The sequence below is a fragment of the Peromyscus leucopus genome, chromosome 1 (genome assembly GCF_004664715.2).
Source record: "Peromyscus leucopus breed LL Stock chromosome 1, UCI_PerLeu_2.1, whole genome shotgun sequence".
NCBI classification, from domain to species: Eukaryota; Metazoa; Chordata; class Mammalia; order Rodentia; family Cricetidae; genus Peromyscus; species Peromyscus leucopus.
Window position 1 is genome coordinate 25,855,261 of NC_051063.1, and position 22,895 is coordinate 25,878,155.

Here is a 22,895-nt window from a genome sequence, read left to right on the forward strand (position 1 = left end):
AAGGACTGAGAATCAGGCACCCAGTCAGGATCAGAGGCAGTGGCTATGGGCATCAGGGGGAAGGGCTGGTTTGACAGTTGTTGGTCCTAAGCAGAGAGCCCAACATGTGCTGGCCCTTCCTGTGAGTTTCCTATCCATTTGTACTACTGCTGCTCTTGGAAAGGATGATGTAAAGTGTAATTCATGGTTCCAAGGTCATGGGCATATATGCTGAGACTTAAGATAGCTGGGGAAAAACAGGTTGGTGTTTCATTCCAGCCTCCCAAAATGGAGTATTCCATAAGTTTCATGAGTCTAAATATTCAGGATATGATGGACTTGACACTTGATTCAGGTTTACCTAAGTTCCAAACTTGCTGAAACAAATGGATAAGGTTCAGAATACAGAAGATATTCAACATGCTTGTAAAATAAAGGTATGCACATATATGTGCTAGGAGTCATTCAGTGATACAGTGCTTGCCTGGCACCTAGGTTCCAAGTATGACACCACATTTAAAAAAAAAAAAAAAGAATCCCTCTTTGGACCCCAGAAGTATCTTCATGGGGTCATCCAGTCTACTTATGCTTTGGTGACAAGCTGGGCCAATTTCCTTAGTCAGAACTAAATGGAAAGTCAGGGGGAATTTCAGGCAGATACTTGTATCTGAAGGCCAGGGAGGACTGAGCTGCTTTTGGGAAACATTTCTTGGGTCCAGGTGCTCTCCAACCCAGTCCAGGTACCACCATGTCTATTATGGGTTCATCTGATGATATGAGGAGTCCTTGCCCACAGCTTTCTAATAATTTCCCCTTTCAGCAACTGGAAGATACCACCCTGTCACTTGCTAGAACAAGAGACCTTGGTAGAAAGAGCAGGGAGTGGTAGGAACATATGATGGGGGCTTGTTCCAACCTGGACTCCTGGCTCAAAACTGCACATGCTGTTCAACTATAACCAGAAGACGAGGGGAAAGTTGGTGGACTGCAGCCCATGGAGAGCATTTCCTTGCTTAGTGGCTGTTTTAAGGCCTGGCTGACAGAAGAAAATATGCCATTCTTTCATCTTTTAAATCAAAACCACAGGGCTGTATGTTAGAGCTGCTGCCACCTGCCCTCAAGTCCATCTGGGGCAGTTCCTCTGTCTTTGGATCTACAAACCCCAAATAAGAACAGATCAAAGGAGACTAAAAGGTTTTGTTTTCTGGGTTACTAGGTAGAAATAAATCAGTACAACTCACAAGCAAAAGACCCCACACACCGGGTCTAATACTGGTTGATATCCAGTAGTTCACGGCAGAAACATCCCTCTCCTCACTCAGGATCCCCAAGGTTAACCCAGCAGGTCAGCTGCAAGTCCTGAGCACCACCATGGTGTCTTAGTGGCTATCAGCCATGCAGGGGAAGTCCAGAAAGGTAAGTTTCCTTCATCATGCCTCTGAAGATCTCTGGGAAAAACTTCATTGCTTGCCAAACAGGAGTCTCCAGTCAGGAGCAAAAGCACCTGCAGTAAAGTTTAAGTATGGAGATCTCTACTGGCTGCCCTGGGGGCTACAGAATACTCCAAATGGGGAGGGAAACTCAGTTTCAGTGGACAAGATTTCTACAAAAACACTTCCAGTAAACAGAAATGGCTCCAGGAATTTGATGATTTCTTGTTTCATTTTCAGTATTCACTTTTGTACTTAATGTGCCTTTAAAAAAATCAAGATTTATTTATTTTGGTTTTTAAAGACGGAGTTTCTCTGTATAACCTTGGCTGTCATGGAACTTGCTCTATAGACCAGGCTGGCCTCAAATTCACAGAGATCTACCTGCCTCTGTCTCCAAAGTGCTGGCATCACCACTGCCCAGCTAAGATTTATTTTTATTTTATGAGTATTTTACCTATAGTATGTATGTGCACTGTGTACAGGCCTGGTACCTATGGAGCAGAGGAAAGTTCTAGATGCCCTGGAACTGGAGTTACAGATAATAGTTGTAAGCTGCCATGTAGGTATTAGGAACCCAACCTAGGTCCTTCGCAAAGGCAGTAAGTACTCTTCAACACTAAGCCACCTTTCTGGCCCCCATATGGTGCTCTTTTCCTTTCTTCCTTCCTTCTTCTCCTCTGAGGCAGGATTTTTTTCTTTAAGATTTATTTTAATGTGTATGAATATTTTGCCTGCTTGTATGTATGTGTACCATGTACATGCCTGGTGCCCTCATCATAAGAGTGCATCCAGATTCTCTGAAACTAAAGTTAAGATGGTGTAAGCCACCATGTAGGTGCTGAGAATCAAATGCTCATATTGGTTTAGTTATTTCTCTAGCCCATGAAGCAGAATCTTGCTTATTATAGCTCAGGCTGACAAACTAATGATGCTTCTACTGCCTCAGCCACCAAAGTGCTAAGGTGTAAACCACCATGCCCAACTGCTAATCATTTTCTTAAGTGAGCATATTTCCCAAATTCTTTAAGTTTCAGCCCCCACAAAACCTGGACTTTCCCTTGCCTCCACTACAGAATGTTCATACTCACTCTCACAGGCCCTTCTCCAGAGATCTGTCTAGGGCCTAGCTCATGTTTCAGCAGCCTTCAAGCCTCTAGGAAGATGTACCCAACCTACCATCTCTCAAAGACTCAGAGTCTGAGCTCTATAGAGTATCATGTGGTTAGGTGTTTGAGCAACTGAAAGGTAACACCCTGCTACTTTCCATCTGAAACTGGGCTACATTTTTCTCTAGTAAAGATCTTTTGTTTGTTTGTTTGTTTGTTTGTTTTTTCAAGACAAGGTTTCTCTATGTAGCCTTGGCTGTTCTGGAACTCACTTTGTAGACCAGGCTGACTTCAACAGAGATCTGCCCACCTCTGTGATGGAATTAAAGGCATGTGCCACCATGTCTGTAACTCCAGTTTAGATTTTAATCCATGGGCAGTGGTGATTAATGAGGGGCAGCAATTTTCCAAAATGAAAGTAATTCAACCAGAACTCCCCACCACCATCAGAAATCATACCTGTTGTGCCCAAGACCTACAGGTGGGGGTGGCACATAGGAAACACGTCAACTCTGGTTTGGAAGTAACAATATTCTATATGAGGACCACAATTCCACCACAATGCAGGCACATGGCCACCACTTTGTTAACTGACTCTCTGGGTGGTGACTTCTTGCACCTTTTGGATGGTGGCCCTAAGAACAGCTAAGGATTCTGTTAGGTCAAAAGCAAGCAGAAGTAGAGGATACTGTGTGATCAGTCAGATGCTTCTCCAGCTGGGGTCCGAGCCAAGTCTATCCATCAGCCACAGAATCCCTAAATGTCCATCCTGTGTCCACATAACAGGACTCAGCCCAAGAACTTAAAGGTCAACTCAGTTGGCCAGCAGCATTAGTTACAGACCAATGAGGACTGTGGGTGGTCAATTGTGCACAGCTTCTTGGTCCTCAGGGAGAGCTACAGATACATCTCATCAGACACAGATGGCTCTAGAGATGAGGCAAGGCATGACCATGCCTAAAAATGAAGGGGTTGAGTAGACAGCAAGGAGGTCCCTCCATCTTTCCAGTTCTAGTGTCTGTGTTCTGGGAAGTCTTTGAAGAAAACTGAAGTCCTAGAAGAATTCATTTTCTCCTTAGGACAAAACTGATATATTTCTAGACAACTTTCAGAGGATAAGTTAGCCTATAAGAACCCTGAGAGCAGGTGATGAACTGAAGGCAAGAAAGAGGCTGGAGCAAGTCCTACTTACTAGGCCACAGGGACCCAAGTTGTCCCTTTGGATCAGCAAAGTAGAATCATAAAACCCTTGGGAAATAGCCATGGCTCTCAGAAAGAGAACACTCACTGGGCTCAACAGATCTAGACACACATTTTCTTGGCTTTTCTAGTGTCCTCACAGAAATCAGAATGAAAGATTCTTGAGCAATGGGAAGAGAGACAGAGAACATTTTAAACAGCATTGGAATTTAACCAGGGGCCCTGGGAACTGGACAGCTCTAATGAGAAGGAAAGGAAACCACAGTAACTCTGACCCAGACCTCGACCCTTTATGTCAGAAGCAAAAGAGGATAATTAACAAAATGCATGTGCCCAGACATGGAATGAGAGGCCAGCTGAGCTCTGTCAATTTGATAATACCCAGTTGTGACCTGTGAACCAAAGTGTGCAACCAGAGATGTTTACACAGGCTTTGCACATGAGGCTTGCAGACTGAGAGAAGTTGCTGGAGCAGAAGGGTTTCTTCCTTGTGATTTGCATCCAGCCAGCTTTGATCTGCATGAGTCAATGCTACCACATGCAGGTTCATGGCAATTGGCACTCTGGTCCCAAGGGGCTGAAGTGCAGAATGTTCCTGCAGGAGAGTCCCTTAGGCTTTCTGCGTGAGAGGTGAGGACACAGCCAGCTGGTTTTCTGTCTTCTAGAATATTCACTGTCCTCCTGTTCCGTAGCTTCCAGTCCAGTCTCCATCTGAAAGTGGGCTAGATTTTTTTTTCTAGTAAAGATTTTAATCTATAGATGTTAGAGATGAAGAAGGGACAGGAATCCCTATACCTATTAGATGTCATGTCTGTGCCCAAGGCCTATACACTGGGTTGGGAGTCAGCCAAGCACAAGTACTACTGGGATCAGTGCCCTACCCATCCAAGACAGCTGGGGCATGGATGCCCAAGAAGCCTGTGACTAGTCTCTCACTGCAGATACCCAAAATGGAATTCTAGGCAGGAAACACACAGAGAAGAAAGGAGGTCAGAGGCAGAACTGACTCTATGGGCATCAAAGGGATGTCCGATTTTCTGACCTGAAAGGTCACAAGAAAGAAAAAGGGGCCTAAGGGACTTGCTTTATTTTGCTGTGAGAAGCTTCAATGAAACAAGGCTGTAGACAAAGGCAATTCTGTTTGCAGGAAAAATTGTTCAGGAAGTCAGAGGTCTATCTGGATGAAGGACTTGTGCAGGAAGCCTTTGACAAGAGAAAATTATAATGATACACTGCAAGTGGAACACAAGTCCAAACTTAGGGCCCGGGGAGTCCAATCAGCATGGACACGCTGCAGACAACAGCCCCACCCCACTCAGAAACTTGATCACTCTTAGTGCTTTGTCACGCCAGCTACACCCAGGAAACTGATTCAGGGGACAATTTTGTTGTTTGTTAAATTCTAAGAAGACTACACAATGGAGAGATCAGACTCTAAACGTAGGCAGAATAAGGATACATCCCAGTGTCACTCTTAATTTGCTAGTCTTTTACTTTTACATGGCAAAACATAAACATGACACCTTAATCATTTTTCAGTGTACAGTTCAGTGGTGTTGAGTTCACTCTCTCAATCATCTTTTCCTAAAAATTTTTGTCACCCTAAACAAATTGTATGCATTAAGTAGTTACCCCACACTCTTTCTACGAGACCCTGAAAAACCTGAATCTAATTTCTGTATGTTTGCCTATCCTGAGCTGGCCAGATGGTACACAGCTAAAGGCACCTGCTACCAAGCCTACAAATTAAATTCAACCTAATCCTTGGGACCCATATGGTAAAAGTAGTGAACTGACTCCCACGGGTTGTCCTGATTCCTACATGTATACCACGGGGCACGTGCGCGCGCGCACACACACACACACATTTAGAATCTGGAATCTTTCACTTAGCTCAAGGTTTTTAACCTTCATACATGTTGTAGCATGTATCAGAACTTGGTGGAATTAAATATGCCACTGGATGTATATGCTGTATTTTGCCTATTCGTTCATATGTTGAGGGACACTTGGTTTTTAGTCCAATTATAAATAATGCTGTCTAGACATTTGCAGACACATATTTGAGTCCCTGTTTACAGTTTCCCCTTCTTGATTATTACTAAACAATATAGCCCAGGGTAAAATGGAGCCAACTGTTGTTTTTCATTTAGGATTGTAAGGAAACTGGAGTGAGCTAAAAGCATAAAGTCCCATGTAGTGTACAGTAATTAATGCTTCTCTCTCCCACCTCCAACATGAAAACCTGCTTTTGGTAAGAGATAATATTCAACATGTAGATGTGGATGGTGCAGCACCAGCTGCCTTCTCTAGTAAGCTCAGGCACAACATATGGGACAGCATTTAGACACTTACTGGCCCACATTAGAACAGAATGAGGGGAATTTGGGGCCAGATGCAGGCCAGCTATGGTGGAAGATGAAAACAAAGTCAAGCAGTGCACCTTTTGATGTTATCTATCCATGTTTCTAGCCCAGGGTCTTTCAAAGTTCTGCAAGGGTGATTCTAGTCTCCTCTTTCAAGCTCTGTGACCAGTCCTTCTCTGGGCTTCAGTTTATTCATGTAGGAAATAAACACTCTGGCTTAGCTCAGTAGTTTTCAAACTAGGTTAAATGGAACCCTAACTATTCTTGCAGTCAGATCCTAGGGAGTGAGAAAGAAATGCAAAAGGGAAGCCTGGTTAATCACTGAAGATCTTTGTCTGGAAATCAGGAGGTGGAAATATTTTCATGACCCTGCTGAATAGGCCCTGAGATCCCCTGGAGAAGTGTGACCCATACTAGGTGACCTATTTCCCTTCACTTCAGACAGCTATCATGAAGTATGAAGAAAATTTGGAATGTGAGGCTCTGAGCATGCAGTAGTTGCTCAATAAATATTAGCACCCCCTTCTTTTGCCCCAGGGTACCTATTTGAAACAAACATAGCTTTATGCCTTCTAACTTCTTCTCTGTTGCCCCCAAAATAGAAGAGGAAGAGGCCTATCCACACTGATGCTGCTTGAAGAACTCCAGTTGTCTGGAGTCTCATAACCCATGAAATGTCCAATCCCATCTGATGCTGGAAGCTAAATAGGACTTAGCCTGCTTGACACTTGGATAGAACATGACTTCAAAAGTCCTCAAGCTTTTTTTCCAATCCTTTTCTGCCCTCAAGTCTCTTCCCAGTACTGTGGCAAGAAGCTGAAAAGCCTAGCATACGGCTCCCCTACCCTTCCACCCCAGCCTTTCACCTGGACAGACCCCTTATAAAGCAAAGGTGGACTCTGAACTCATTACATTCATTGATAACAGGGTGAAGATCCATTCCTGTTGCTGGGAGACAAGAAACAATAATCTCAGTGGAGGAGAAAAGCCAGGTTCAGGGCCAGTGTCTAGAGTCCAAGGTCTATAAAGGAGGATGGAGAGAGTACTTTTGTGGGTATAATTTCCATGCCCTTTGTTACCCTGAAGACCACAGATTGGCTAGATGGTGTGATAGCTAATCCTGAAGGTCAACTTGATTAGAACCTTAACAGATGGTACCTATCAACAAAGGTTATAGCTGGTCTTCCCAGAAATTGACCATTATCTTGAATTTTCTCAGGATCCTCATAAGAATATAACACCCTTTATCAGTAAGAAGTAGCCTAGAAAACTACACCCACATTCCCAAAAAATGGATTATGGATATTTGTCTTTGTTTAGGTTGTTGGTTACAAACATTGTTATTGGTCACAGTCAATATCTTTCTAAAGAAAAAAGTGGGATATGATATAGATATGATAGGATGAGAGGGTAGATTATTGAATCTACTTTTAAAGAGCAACTTGTTTAAAAATGTTTTACATTGTTATGGATATTACTTTATTGATACAAATTTAAAGTTAATTTTGTTATACTTTATATATTTCTATTCTTCTCAAGGTATTATGTTCATGTAACTTATTTAAATTGTAATGGATAATTAAGAAATACAGATTAACAATTAGTCATCTATGATAATCAAATCTATAGCCATGTTAGTTAAGTTTTCTAGGTATAGATAGATATATTTCAGTTAGGTAAGTAATCTTCAAACACTTCAAAGACCTACAGAATATGGCATTTAAAATGTTTTAAAAACTTAAGATTTTTCTGGACAGTGAGACACATCTGCTCCTGGCAGCACCAATTTACTTCAGAGAAAGATGGGCATCAAAGACACTCTATATGGAGTTTATCTTCTTCATGGCAAAAATAGCCATTTGGACAAGAAACTGTTCTTGCTTGAACTGCTTGACAAAATGTTGTATCTACTGGACATGCAGGACCAATAGGAAGGTGACCACTAAACTTTGCAAGGCAAGATGGTTCTTGAGGTTCCTGCTTCACAGAGGAGACTGCCAGATATTCTACAGGACACAGAGAGAAGTGACTGAGAGACTCGAGGCCTATGGGCTGAAGATGGATGCTCCAACATTGCAGAGGAACTCTGGATGACTGTCCAGATAGCCAGCTGTCTCTGTCATTCTAATTTTTGGAAGTTGCTTACAATGCACTTCTTGTTTACTTAGGTAATATTATATCCTTCTGGGGTTTTTGATGTAGTTGAAGACTAGATAGTTATAATTTTCCTTGGTTATGATAAAAGATAAATTAGATATAAAACCTTAGACCCACAAATATAGGATACATAGAATATATTTTTTAATTTTACACCATACAAATAGACTAGATATTGTAACTGTAATTCTTGCTTGATAACTGTTCTATTATATGTAATTTTACCATGTTAAAGTTAAAAACCTTCCTTTTTGATTAAACAGAAAAGGGGAAATGCTGTGGGATAATGCTTTTGTACACTGGTTTAATAAAATGCTGATTGACCAGTAGCCAGGCAGGAAGTATAGGTGGTATAAGCAGACAAGAAGAATTCTGGGAAGAGGAAGGTTGGGTCAGGAGACGCCAGCCTGCCATCCAGATAGCAGTATGTAATGGCACACACAGGTAAAGTCACAGAACACGTGACAACATATACAACAGAAATGGGCTGAGTTTAAATAAAAGAGCTAATCAGTGGTAGGCCTGAGCTAATAGCCGATCAGTTTTAATTAATATAAGCCTCTGTATGTTTACTTGAATTAGAGTGTCTGTGGACTGGGTGGGACACAGGAAAACTTCAGCTACACCCTGGTCCCTTCCTGTTGCTTCCTGTCCACCATGATATGAGGGGAAGAGCCACATATCCCACCACCATGATGCTCTTGCCCAAACACAATGAATCAAATTCTCTAAAACAATGAACCAAAATAAATCCTTCCTTCATCAAGTTGTTTTTACCAGGAACTGGTCACAGAAACAGTAAAAATATCTAATACAAATGAGTTGTGGATTCTACACTACACATACCAGAAAGTTATACCACCTCGTCCAGGGATCCTTGTTCCAAGCCATACTATTTTCATTACCATCAAGCTCTATCTCATAATGCATCACTAGCTAGGGAGAAGAGAGCATTTCCAAAGATAATTAATGGTCTTAGGAGAAACCAGGGTGACAAATAATACTGAGACACTCAAGAAAAGTTTATTCTATTCAATTCTTCTTCAAGCTCCATCAAGAAAACCTCAGCAGTGTGCTAGTATGTCTGACACATACTAATCACCATATAGTAAGAAAGGTTCATCATGTCCAGAGTTTACACTCCAGTTATCCCTATGACATATGCATTACCTTACAGCTCACTTATTTTCAGTTAACACATAATTTGACTCAAAAGAAAAATGCTGATCATTGTAATTGTGGTCTGCAAATATGATGAGATCTATGAAAGCTGATGGTATTGAGTCCAGGCCTGCACTCACTCCCATTAGTTCCATACTCAGATGAGTAAACTAAGGTGCTATTATTGTTTGAATCTGAAATGTCCTCCATAGGTTTAATGTTTTGAATGCTTATTTTGTAGCTTGTGAAGTATTTTGAAGGCTGTGGAAGCTTTAGAGGGTAGAGCCTAGAAGTAAAAAGTAGGTCATATGAGCTTTTGAAGGTTATACCCATGCCCTGGTGCCAGCCTGCACTTCCTGTTTCTTGGTCTTCCATTACATAAAGAATTTCCTAATTAACATTAGCTGTCCTAATTAACATTAGCTGTCAACTTGACACATCTTAGAAATACCTGGAAAAAAAGTTTCAATTAATCAATTGTCTTTATCAGGTTGGTCCATAACCATATCTATGAGGGACTGTCTTGACTGTTAATTGATGTAGGAGGACCTGCCCACTTATGAGTGGTACTACTATTCCCTGAGCAAGTGACTACTGGAGCATGAGCCTAAGTAAACAAAAGGGAAAGCCCAGCAAGCAGCTTCCTCCATGGTTTCTGCTTCAGAGTTCTGCTTGAGTTCCTACCCCAACTTCCCTCAATGATGGACTGTGACCTCAAAGTGTAAGCCAAACAACAACAACAAAAACCTTTCCTTTCCTAAGTTGCTTTTGGTCATAGTGTTCTATCACAGAAACAGAAAAGAAATTAGAGAATACCTCAAGGTTCTGCAATCATAGATGGAGCTGCTCTGCCAGGCCTTCCCTACTGTGATGGACTTTGAAACCCCCCAAAACCATGAGCCAAAGTAAATCTTTCTCTCTAAGTATTTTTTTCTTAGTTGTTTCTCCCGGGCTTTGATGACAGTGATGTTAAAGTTACTAATACAGGCTCCAAGGATGCTTGCAGGACTGGAAGTTAGCAGGAGTGGTCTTCTTTGTGGTTCTGACAACAAGAAGTGAAGCCAGCTAGCTGACTGCCCTGAGGCCAGAGCTGAGAGCCAGCCTGATGAGCCTTGCTCACCATCCTGGTGCTGATATCTGAGGCAGAAAAACCTGCCACTGAGAGGATGCAATGAGTAAGATAAGGATCGAAAAATTAAGAAAGCAAACTAGGAATCACTTCTTTTCGTACAACCCCTTTTGTTTTTGAAGGGTGGTTGTTTTCCCTGAGAGCCAAACAAACATTAGGGATGGATTTCTTTTGTGCAACAGTAGGCTGATAGGTTGCTTCCCCCATAACAGGAACAAACGTCCCTGTTTTACCCTTTCATTGTTTACAGAAACAAAGAGGCAACCCTATGTCTGCACAGGGCACTGAGAACAACATCCTGCCTAAGGACCTTCGGCCAAAAATAAACTCCAAATACTGCCTGGGCTGGGCATTCCCAGCATCCCACAGAGGAATACTATAGCAGCTAATGTCAAGTCTGTCCATCCCACCTGTCTACCCTTCCTGTCTAGGAAGCTCCCCATGCAGGCCTTGCTTGGGTTCCTGCTCTGACTTCCCCCAGTGATAGACTGTGATCTGGAAGTGTAAACCAAACAGACCCTTTCCTCTTCTAAGTTGCTTCTGGTCAGTAATTGTGTGTATGTCTGTTGGGAGGTTGGGGCAGGGGGAATCTATGCATCAGCATTGAGCTTCATATAGATCCACTTATACTTTCTAGCAGAATTACAACTAAGATAGGAACCATCTGCCAGGCCTTAGTCATTAAGACTTCAATAATGGAGAATCATGAGCCCAACTAAAATGAGCCACAGCAAAATGTCCTACAGATAGCACTGCTGAGGCAGGTCACTCAGTGCTCCACTCTGAACTAGCTTATGTTCCCAACTCGTGGCTGCCTGGCCTGTAAAGTAGATGCACAAATGTCCTCTTAGAGTGTTACTGGGAAGATCCACACATTTGTAAGAAATCAGTGCTGTGCAGTGTTGTACTCTGAAGGATCTAAAGGCTACAGAAGTCTGTCACAGAAAACGGCAGGAGGATGTTGGTGTGGAATGGTTGTGAAGGGTCAGGCTTGGTCCTGACCTTTTTCTGATAGACATCAAGGTTTTTGGTTCTCCAGAGGAAGAGTGGCTCCTGACACAGAACGTACACCTAGATTTGTTCTTTCTGTCCCTATATACATCCTGTTCCCAGAGAAACACAGGACTTCTTAGAAAAACAGGTAAGACAAGGCAAGCACAAATCATTTGAAAATAACAGAAATGAAGTATGAATTTCATCAAAAATTGTAAATATCTCAAATAATACCATCAAGAAAGTAACAAGATGGGGTCCACAATGGAGAAAATAGTTGCAAATCATATATTTGAGAAGAGACTTGTATCTAGAACATACAAAGAATTCTTCTAAGTCAACAGCAAAAAGACAAATAACTAACTTTAAAAATGGGCAGAGGATTTGAATAGACCTTTTTCAAAGAATATACAGATGGCCAATAAGCACAGGAAAAATTGAAACATTATCAGTGACCAGGGAAATCAAAATCAAAATTGTACCAGGAAATCACTTCATACCCACTAAGGTTGATAAAATTAAAGACAGAAAACTGAGGGCTGAGGAAATGGCTCAGTGGGTAAAGTACTTACTGCATAAGTGTTAGGACCTACATTCAGATACCCAGGATCCACATAAAATGTGGATGTAATGGTGCACCTGTAACTCCAACACCGAGGAAGCAGAGACGGGCAGATCTCAGGACCTGTTGGCCAGCAAGTATAGCCAAAATGGTGAATTCTAGGTTCAATGAGAGACTGTCTCTAAAAATAAGGTGAAGAGCAACAGAGGGAGATACCTAAAAACAATCTCTGGATTCCACACATGCATACACATGTGAATGCACCCAAATAAACATTCTTGATAGTTCTCTCTGCTTGTTTGTGTTCATTCTCTCTCCTCTCTCTCTCTCTCTCTCTCTCTCTCTCTCTCTCTCTCTCTCTCTCTCTCTCTCTCTCTCACACACACACACACACACACACACACACACACAACACAGAGTGAGGAGGATGAGGAGAGAGAAAAGGGAGAGAGAAAAAAATATTAATGAAGATATAGATAAATCAGAACTTTCAGGTGATAGTTACATGATCTCATGTAATTTATTTCATTTTCATTTTATATGAGTGAGTGTTTTCCTGCATGTATGCATGTGCACCACTTGTGTGTCTGGTGCTCAGAGAGGCCCATGAAATGTTCTCCTTTCCCTTCTTTTTCACTTCCCCCTTTCAGATTTGGCAACATGGCCTCCTAGAAGCTCCCCTAGTTCATTGGCTGGACTTTCAGCTTCTTGGGACTCACTTTCCATCTTGAAGAAGGGCCTATGCTGAGGATGATTTAGTTTGGGGACACTGGCTCTGGGGCTTCATTGAAGCCATCAGCCTCTAGCTCAGACCTTTGCTTCCCCTGTACCTGGGCCTCTGCATCATTGAGAAGTGAAGCAAGCTTTTGAGAAAGCTCCTCCAGGAAGGGCTGAGAAGGCAGTCCAAAATTTATTGTAGGAAAACACTCAACCCAGGGGATGGCCTCTCCCAGGTCCCTGGACAGCAGCAGATGGTGTGGTTTAAATTTCAGAAATTGAGGAGCACTTAAGGAAAAAAATGTTGGCAGGCATCAAGGCACTTATAAAACCATCTAAACTGATGAGGGAATCCAGGCCTCCTGCCTCTAGAAGATGAGGCAACATGAACAGAGGTAAGGAACCTAAAGACTCAGATAAGGGTTTTCTGACAGAGGCTTCTGGACTAGGGAAAGAGAAAGGCCCAGTGCTTTCCGATACCCTACACTGAGACAGACCACAGGGCCTACTCCCTTTGGGGCAAAGGAAACTCTCTACCCTCACTAGATGATCAGAGGTAGGGGTACTGAATTGGAGGAATGGTAAATGGTGCTCCTTGGGAAAGACGCAGAATTCCTAAATCACAAAGATTAAGATCAAGTCCTGGCCTTGCCACTTTCTAGCTGTGTGACCTGGGAAGTGACAGCTGGTAGGCCTCCCCTTTTTCAGTTGTAGGATGGAGTATCTACAGTAATATAATAAAAAGGACTCTGAGCTAGTGCTTGACACAGCAAGTAAACAGTACTTGTCAGCTGCCATTGTTTTGGGTGGACACATGTAGGTGGCAGCCTCATTGGTACAAATGAAGAGGAGGACCAGGCTTTGTAAACTTGTGGTAGGACGATGTCTTGGTAGAGGGTGGTAAAGACTTCATGGTCTGGCAGCATGAGTTCTGAGGTCTATAGGCCCTGCCTGCCTATATGTACAACTGGAAGCCTGGCATACTAGGAGCTCAGCCAGGGAGCTGTTGTCACCATCATCCCCCAGCATACTTCCTCCCCTTAGGAGCACTGCCTCTAGACTTGAGACATCTATTCACACTCAGAGTGTTTGCTGTGTTTTACATGGTGGCTACACCAGAAATGCAGCCACCTTTGGCCGCTTCATATGCCATGACTGTGGTCAAGAGGATGAGCCACTTGCATGCTGACATCAATTGCATGCTATTCAATGGCTCACAGATGGAGGGTGTAGCCATATTGTCAGGCCATATACTGGCCAGAGCAAGCTGGGCAGTTTTTGCTTTGAGAGGCATTTTATCATCATTAATTCTGTTGGTCCTATAAAGGATTAGTGATGCCTGCAGGGCCCATAAACAGAAGTGTGTGACTAGGATAGAAGCAGAGGAGAGGAAGAACCAGTGCAGAAGCAAGAACGAGATTTATAATATGTCAGAGGTGGCCACTCAGTAGACATTTGGAGAAGCAGAATTATGCGGGTTATACAGTTTGGCATGGAAAGGATATGGCCATGCCAATTGTAGTCACTGATGAACACACCTGCTTGAGAATAGGTACTAAGTTTTGAGAGAGAATGGTGGTTAGGACTTTGTCCTGTGAGTGTGGTGACTTGGTCTATCATTAACCTGGAACATCCATTGAGGAACTGTGTCTAATGTCTAGGAGACTGAACAAGATGATCAATGGTTCCATGGGGTAAGAAACTGTTCACAAATATAGCTCTTATCTCTAGAGTTGATGGCCTGCACCAGTTGAATCCAATAGGGAAGCTACTTTTCAAAAAGGAAAACTAAAATTGGTTATGGTTGCTCATGTCTATATTCCTACCAAGTAGGATACTGAGACAGGAGGATTAAATATTTGAGGGCTGGTGAGATGGTTCGGTGTGTATAATCACTTGCCACCAAGCCTGATAACCTGAGTTTGAGCTCCAGGTTCCACATGGTGGAAAGAGAGACCTGACTCATGAAATTCTCTCTAACCTCTGTGCATGTCATGGCGCGCGCGCACACAAAATGTTTGAAGTTAGACTGCACACTGAGTTCTTAGCCAGCTTGGAATAGTGAGATTTTTGTCTCAAAAAAAAAAAAAAAAAAAAAAAGGTGGTAGAGAGAGGAGGTGGCTGTTTCTAGGGTTCACTCAGCTAAACCAGCTTGACCAAATAGGTAGAACAGCTATGACCAGATCATTAAATGGGTCAAGTCATTGTTACAAACTACCACCAACTCACCAAATTAGTTTCATTAAGGTTGGGTCTTTCTCCTTCCTCCAGCAACCATTAAGTGGCTATAGATACTTAGGGAGAAGTCGGTAAGGCCTCATGAGCCCTTCCTCCTCTGTGAGAGGCTCAATCTTATCATAGATCTTGTGTAGGTAACTACAGTGACTGTGAGGTAATGACTGCCAGGCAGTAATGGTGCATATCTTTAATTCCAGCATTGGGAGGCAGAGGCAGACAGATCATGTGATTTTGGGGCCAGCCTGGTCTACATAGAGTTCCAGGGCAGTCAGGGCTATACAGAGAAACATTGTCTCAAACAAAAAAACAAAACAAAAAAAAAAGAGTCCAAAAACTATGTTAACTATGTCATGCCCAAAAGACATGCTCCATAACACTCCAACCCTTCCCTTGGATATTAAATTCTTTCCACTCCTTCCTCCATGATGTACCCTGAGCCTTGAAGAGAACAAAATAGATGAGGGCTCCTCAACAGTCATTTATTCTCGAAAGAACGTTTTTCTATAATGTATCAAAAGGCAGCAGATACTAGAAAATCAAGGTTGCCTGGCCTGTGGGGGCTGTGTCATTACAGTTTCTTCAACAACTGGATAGATGTTAAGGTCAGGGTAGACTCCTGTTCTTTAGTATTCTCAAGAACACACTTCAGAATTCCCCACTTTCTCTCAAGGATTCACCTCATTGCCCATTTCCAAACTGCTTGATGGACCTCTCCCTCCTGGTCATTCCTGGCCCTGACCCTCCCCATCATTTTACTGGAACTGCATTCTGCTGAGACCTTTCTTCTGTGCACTTCCAAGCCCAATTTTAATGAGACTCACCTTTCTGTCTAAATCTGTGGGCAGTGGGCAATAAGAGGATCCTTAGAAGGTACCAGGTTTCCTACCCTATGCCAGATCTATCCTGAACCACCCACTTCTGACTCTATGAGGCTGTAACATAGTCTTGGTAAAGGTGGAAACTGTGGCACTCTGGGAACCACTGGCGGCCACCATTCATGTATGTCATCAGGGCTGCCCACATTCCTAGACAGGGCTTCCCATTCCTCCCAATGAGAAATTTGGGAGGACTCTTACCTTTGGAGTGAGGTACTTGGTCATTATTTCCTTCCCCTTCTCTCCAAGTTTTTCATCTGGAGTAACTTCATAGTCTGCCTAAAACAGAAGGGGGAAAAAAAAAATAACAGTTTTGCTACTGAAGTTGGAATGATTATGGAGCGTTGGAATCTCTTGGTCAGAAACCATCTGACCAATCCCCTCCTCCTGTAGAACAGGTAACTGTGGCAGAGAGAGAGGAAGACCTGGCCAGGGAGCTCAAAGTCCAATCAAAAAATTCTACCTTCCATAGGAATTGATCCAGCCAACCATGAACTGAAACCTCTGAAACCATGAGCCCAATAGATTTCTGCTACAAATTTGATTTTTCTAATAGAAATCAGAAATAGAAATTTGACAAAAAAGAAACATGGGGACTTTTCTAGAGGATCTTATCAGAACGTTAAAAGAACCAGCTAATATGACAAGGGAACAAAAACTGTTATTTATTTTTAAGGGAAAATAGGTTTACAACTTTAAATGATATAGTATAGCAGTTCTCAATCTGTGGGCCACAATCCCTTTGGGGGTCCCATATCAGAAATTTACATTATGATTTTTTTCCAGTTTTTTGAAATAGGATGTCACTGTGTAGCCCTGGCTCTCCTGGAATTCACTCTGTAGACCAGGCTGGCCTTGAACTCACAGAGATCTGCCTGCCTCTGCCTCCCAACAGCTGGGATTAAATGTGTGTGCCACCGCCACTGGGCCACATTCTTAACAGTAGCAAAATAGTGGTGAAGTAACAACAAAATGATTTTATGGTTGGGGGTCACCACATGGGGAATTGTATTAAAGGGTCTCAGCATTAGAAAGATTAAGAACCATTAATATAGTCCATCATAGTGAGGAGGCCATGGTAGAGTTCATGGTAGCAGGAATGGGGACCCAGGTTAGCCACATTTTGTTAGACCAGGAAGCAGAACTCAGGCTGAAAGTAGAATTGGGCTATAATATGCAAGACTTGACACTAGAGCACCATGTTAGCCACAGGACCCCTTTGTCCCAAAGGTTCTATAGCCTCCACAAACAGAATCACCATACTAGGGACTAAGTGTTCAAACACAGGAGGCAGTGGAAACATTTGACACCCAAACCAAAACATTCTGTCCTTGGCCCCACAGGCTCACAGTTATCTCATAAAGCAAAATCCATGCAACACAACTTTAAGAGTCTCCTTAGTTTTTATGGTTCCAAAAATGTTCAAAAGTCCAGAAGCTTTTCTGAGACCCTTGAAACCCAAGATATACTCTTAGCTGTGATCCCTATAAAAATTAAAAAGTTACATTCTTCTAATATATAGTGGTAGAATAAGCATTCCCATTCCAAAAGGAAGCAACGGGAGAAAAGCAAGACTGAACCAAAGCAAGAATGAAATGTAGCACAGCAAACACCAAACCCTGTAGCTTCATGTCCATCATCTAGGGTTTGTGGCAACAACATATGAGCTCCAACAGACTTGGCCAGTACCACTCCTACAGCCCTGTCAACTACAACACATGTGAATTCTCTGCAGGGACAGTGTGGCTTGTCAGAAATTTCCTGGCCTCATTGGCTTTTTCCTGGAACCTTGGTACAAGCCTCCATAACACTAACTCTTGCATTCAGGATGCCTGCAAAGTTAGCACTATGCAGATGGTGCTGTCAGGTTCTGCTGCTAGCTCAAGATGTATCCAGGACCCCTTTTTATTACAGCTGCACTGGGTCTCTGAATGTCTGCTCAAATACTCTGGGAAAGCATAGTAAGCTGCCTTGGAAGCTTTATAGTTTCAGGCACCCCCACATACACACACAAACACCCCACACACTTTACTTTCAACTCAATTTCCATTTTTATGTCCTGGAGCCTTCTATGAGTGAGGTCTCATCTTCAAGACCCCTTTCCTATTGTTCCTGTGCTCCATGATGCTAATATCTCTAGCAATTATAGCTACTTTTATCCTTGGCTTTATCTGTGCCTGCCCCATCTACAAATTTAAGTACACTCACATTCTTTTCTTCACCAAATTCAACATTTTTCATACCTATCTGTTTTTCTTTTTGCTCAGATTTTTTTCTATGAATCAAACTAAAAGAAGAGAGCAAAAACCAGGTCACAGTCTGACTATACTGTTAATGAAATTTCTTCCATTAAACATATTAAAAATATAGGATTTAATCTCAGATTCTTTGTCAGGATGTAGTATGAGTGGCCTCTAGCCCAATTCCCCATAGAATTTGTTTCTCTCTGATACCTTGTGGGCCTAGCCTTTACTACATTTGCCAACCAATTCTGAAGGCCTACAAACCATATGGTTAGGTCTATCACAGTAATAATCCCCTTTCTCAGCACTAACTTTTTTTTTTGTTTTAATTACTTTCTGTGTTGCTATAACAAAATTCAAAAGCAAATTAAGAAAGGAAGAATTTATTCTACCTTGAAGTTTTAAAGAATATATTGATTCATGGTTGGGAAGGCATGGTGAAGTTCATGACAGTAGTAGCATGAACCTGAATCATCACATTTTGACAGATCAGGAACCAGGGAGTCAAAGGGTACCATTCTACACTATTTAGTAGTGAAAAGCCACTTGCCCAGAGTCGTGAAGCCAGAGATGGCATGGTTGGGGCTCTGAACTCCATAATCAGAACTCTTTCTTGGAACCATTAAGAAACTTAGGACTCCAAGTCACTGGTAAATTCAGGAAATTCCAAGCTCTAAAGAAATCAGAAAATCAAAGTTTACATGTTGCCTGAGCCAAGAAGGGCTCCTTCACTCATCCAATGCACTTGCTAAATGGATAAAAGGCCTCGTGTGTAACAAGAAGCTTGAGTGAGTTTGCCTTTCTCATTTAGTCAAAGCAACTAATTGCAGATGGTGTATAACCACTTCAAAACCTACCACCTGCGAATTTGTCAGCCTCAACACTAAAGCACAGACCAAAAAGGCACAGGAAATGACCAGTGTGGACAGGTCTGCAAGCATTCAATGGTACAGTAGATACTAGGCCCTTCTTGCCAAATTGAAGGCAACTCACAGCTCAGGATCTAAGTTCTAGTCTCCTTATTCCTGCCAAAAGACGCTACTGGAAATAAAAAAGTAAAAAAAAAAAAAAAAGTCAAGAAGCATGTGGAAGGTCCACAGAGGGAGCAGCACATTTTATCCAAAGTAAGCAAGTTCCCTTGCTTGATGCCCCTCTTCTAATAAAAGAGCCAAGATCCACAACTCTGCAATGTATAAACATGAAACCTATGACCATTTGGGCTATAGTGTGGTTGCTCTAGAAGATATTCAACCACTTATTTTATAAGCTAGAACTGAGGCTCAGAGAGGCAAAGAACTTGCCCAAGTCCACACAGCCAGTAGTAACAGAGTAAGGACTGATCCATTAGGACATGATTCCCACTGTGCCACCAGGTCACAGCACATCTCTCCTACAGCCAATTCCTTATCACCAGCAAAAGGAGGCTTAGACTACTGCAACTTTCATGGTGTCTTGATTTGACTGATGAATTTCTGAGATGCTTTAAGGAGAGGAGGTAGCTATTTCTTCTTGATTCTTCCTGTTACCTTCTTCCCCTATATTCCCAACAATCCCCCCTAAAATTCAGATGGTATACATACATACACACCCATGTACACACACACACACACACACAGAGAGAGAGAGAGAGAGAGAGAGAGAGAGAGAGAGAGAGAGAGAGAGAGAGATAGATATTGATTGATTGATTCCACATGGAACATTGATGACAGACTTGCCAAACATGGCAGGTATGACTGTTCCCAATATACAGAGGAAAACACTGAGTTTCCAAGCTTCAAATATAGCAGAGCTGGTAGCAAAAGAGCTTCAACACTAAGGCCAACCCCCCTTTTCCAGGAGGAGCAAAGAAGCACCCAGTATCCTGTGTTCCTGGAAGCCTCACCCTGTGGTCTGGCACATCAATATAGCCAGACTGCTTTATAGGTCCAGGTCCCTGGGCAAATGGCTGACCATTTGTGGTAACTAAATCCCACTATGAACACTGAATTTGCACTGTCCCAAAATACATCTATAAAGGCAGTTCTATTTAACCAGACAGAGGTCTTGGGCTCACTGATCAGGCTCAGTGACCAGCTGAAAATATTATTGCTCTGGGTTCTAAAAGCCATGTTAAAAAAGAAAATAACATCACATTCAGGTCAACTTTCTCCCAGCAGAGGCCAGATGGGAGCAAAGCTCCACTGGAAAGCAGCTGGGAGCACTTGGGGACAGGCCTTCCCACTCCTGGATCAAAAGGCCTTTTTTTGACAAGACTATGTCAGGCCACCACTACTTGAGAAGCATTAGTTTTGGGAGGCAGAAAACCAACAGAAAGATGCCAGCTGGTTTTTCCACACTGATTAAGTCACCTAGAGTGACAGGTCTTGTCTCTGGAATGATTCCAATGAGGGCTGGGGTTAGTGGGGACAAGTCCTGAGAGGCCACCTAAAGAGAGAAGGAAGGTGCCATGATGGATGGGCTCAAGGCAGATCACATGACACAAGGCTGTAACCAGTCCAGAAACCATCTATTTACCAATATTCCTGTCCAGTAGTGGGGAAAAGCTCCAGTTTATACCAGCTCATATCAGAAAATGGAAGCAGTAAATAGAAGTCTGTGCCAAGAGTCTAGAAATTTCCAAAAATGGCAGGCAGATGATGACTTTACAGAAGAGAAATAGTTATGTGCAGTGTAATAAACTCATAATTCTAGCTCTTGGCAGTTGAGGCAGGGGAATCTCTAGTTCTAAAGTCAGCCAAGTCTCCATAGGAAGACCCTGTCTCATAATTTCTAAAAGACAAGAAAGGAAAACCTAATGCAAGGAATGTCCTTTGAACTCCATCTAAAGATGACACCTTCCCACCAGAGTGGGTAGCAGGCCATGTCCCCTACCACAGCAGAAGAGATTCTAGCCATCTTCTTTCCTGTCCATCTGAGTCCTTTCCACTGCTCATAACTCAGTGCCCTTGGAGTCTATTTCTTCTTTCAATTCATTCCAGGTGCAAACAAGGCAGGCAATTATTTCACCAGCTTCTCTGTGATTTATAACAAACGAAGGGTGGCCTTGGGGAGCAGGTGCTGCCCTGACATAAGGAGCAAAATGCTCTGCTGAGTTCAGCCAGCAAAGAATTAGTCATCTATCTGTGCTGCCAGAGCACCAACATCATTGGATACCCCAGCTTATAAACCTGCTATTTCATGTTCTCGGCCTGCATCATCAATCTCAGAAAACATTTGAGGTGCAGAGGCGGGTGGACTTCTGTGAATTTAAGGCCATCTTAGTCTACATATTGAACTCCAAACCAGCCAAGGCTATACAGTATTGTGGTGGTATTCTAATTATACTGAAATGTGATTTTGATTGTATGTTAATAAATGAAGTTGCCCGGGGGTCAGAGCCATAGACAGAGAGTGGCGGTGGTGGCACACGCCTTTAATCCCATAGATCTCTATGTGTTCAGGGATACAGCCAGCATTGGAGACATACGCCTTTAACACCTAGGGGGCTGTACATTCAGACAGTGACGAGGCAGTCACGTGTTTGGGTTTACAACCAATGAGAAGGCAGAACAATAATACTATAAAAAAGTCGTACAGACAGGAAGTAGCTCTCTTTCAGGAAGCTGGGACACCGCAGGCGGAAGGGTGAGATTTTAGCTCTGAGCTCTGACCTCTCGGCTTTCTCTTTTACATCGTTTCTGTGTTTCTTATTTAATAAGACGGTTGGATACATCTACACAGTATACTTTGTCTTTAAGAGAAAATAACAACAACAGAGTTTATACTAGTTTCTGCTTTGCCTCAGCAGACTTAGTGTCACCTTCTCTAGCACTGGCAGAAATATGAAGTCAGACATGCCATGAAACTTTGCTATCTCCAGCTTCTGTAATTATTGGTGTGGTCAGCTATTCCAAAGCTTGTGATGCAGGCTTGTACCATGCCTGGTCAGCAGTGCTACTCCAAGTAGACCTTTCTGCAGAAACAGCAAGGTCTACCCACACTGGCCCTAGTTATTTGCATGTGCTGACTACAGAGGCTGCTCCTCCAAGCCCTTTCCACCCAGTAGAAGGGAAAGACAGTGTGAAGATGAAGTAGTTTTCTCAACTGGCTTTCACCTTAGTATCTCAGTCCCCAGACCTTCTTCTGAAGACCCAGGTTTCACAGACTAGCCTCCTGTTTCAGTCCCTTCTCTCATCCTAGCATGTCAGAACATGGTGACAACAGAAGGGAAGCCCACCAGCTGATCTTCTCACGTTGTGTGCACTTTGTAAACTTCCCTGCTATGAACCACATTCACACTTCAAGTGAGTGTCCATTTCCTGGGAAGTCCCAGGTGATAGTCTGCACCATGCTGCAGGAGGTAGGCTCCAACCTGGCTTTCTTTCTGTTTACAGCTATAATGCATAGGGAACACCCTCAGAGGTCCAGGGTCAGATGGATCTAGCCTACTCCAAAAGCTATGTTCAATATGTTCAAAAGTCATATGTTCCTCATTGAACAGCCCAACCAGGTCACTGTGTCATCTTGACACAGCATATGAGAAGCAATCTGTGAGAGAAGGGAAAAACAGACCCTTACCTATGCAAGACTAAAACTACCAGGAATGACCTTTGGACCTTAGCCTGTGAGTAATGTCTGGGTTAAAGCAGGTACTGGATAGAAGGCAGGAGGAAAGAGCCACTGGATCTCCCAAGAGGGAGGTGAGAAGTCCCAGTATCACAGAATCTCACAGCAAAGGAGCTCTAGTATACCACCTC

At 42.8% G+C, this 22,895-nt stretch overlaps 1 protein-coding gene across 5 annotated transcripts in view; it reads right to left on the bottom strand.

The window, feature by feature from the left end:
- The window catches only part of Grk5 (G protein-coupled receptor kinase 5), a 213,559-nt gene that overhangs the window by 32,303 nt on the left and 158,361 nt on the right, over nucleotides 1-22,895 (bottom strand). For all 5 annotated transcript variants that reach the window (XM_028860757.2, XM_037205622.1, XM_028860758.2 and 2 more), the window contains one exon: nucleotides 16,118-16,195. In XM_028860757.2, coding sequence (XP_028716590.1) covers nucleotides 16,118-16,195 — 78 coding nt within the window. The remainder of the gene's footprint in view (nucleotides 1-16,117; nucleotides 16,196-22,895) is intronic.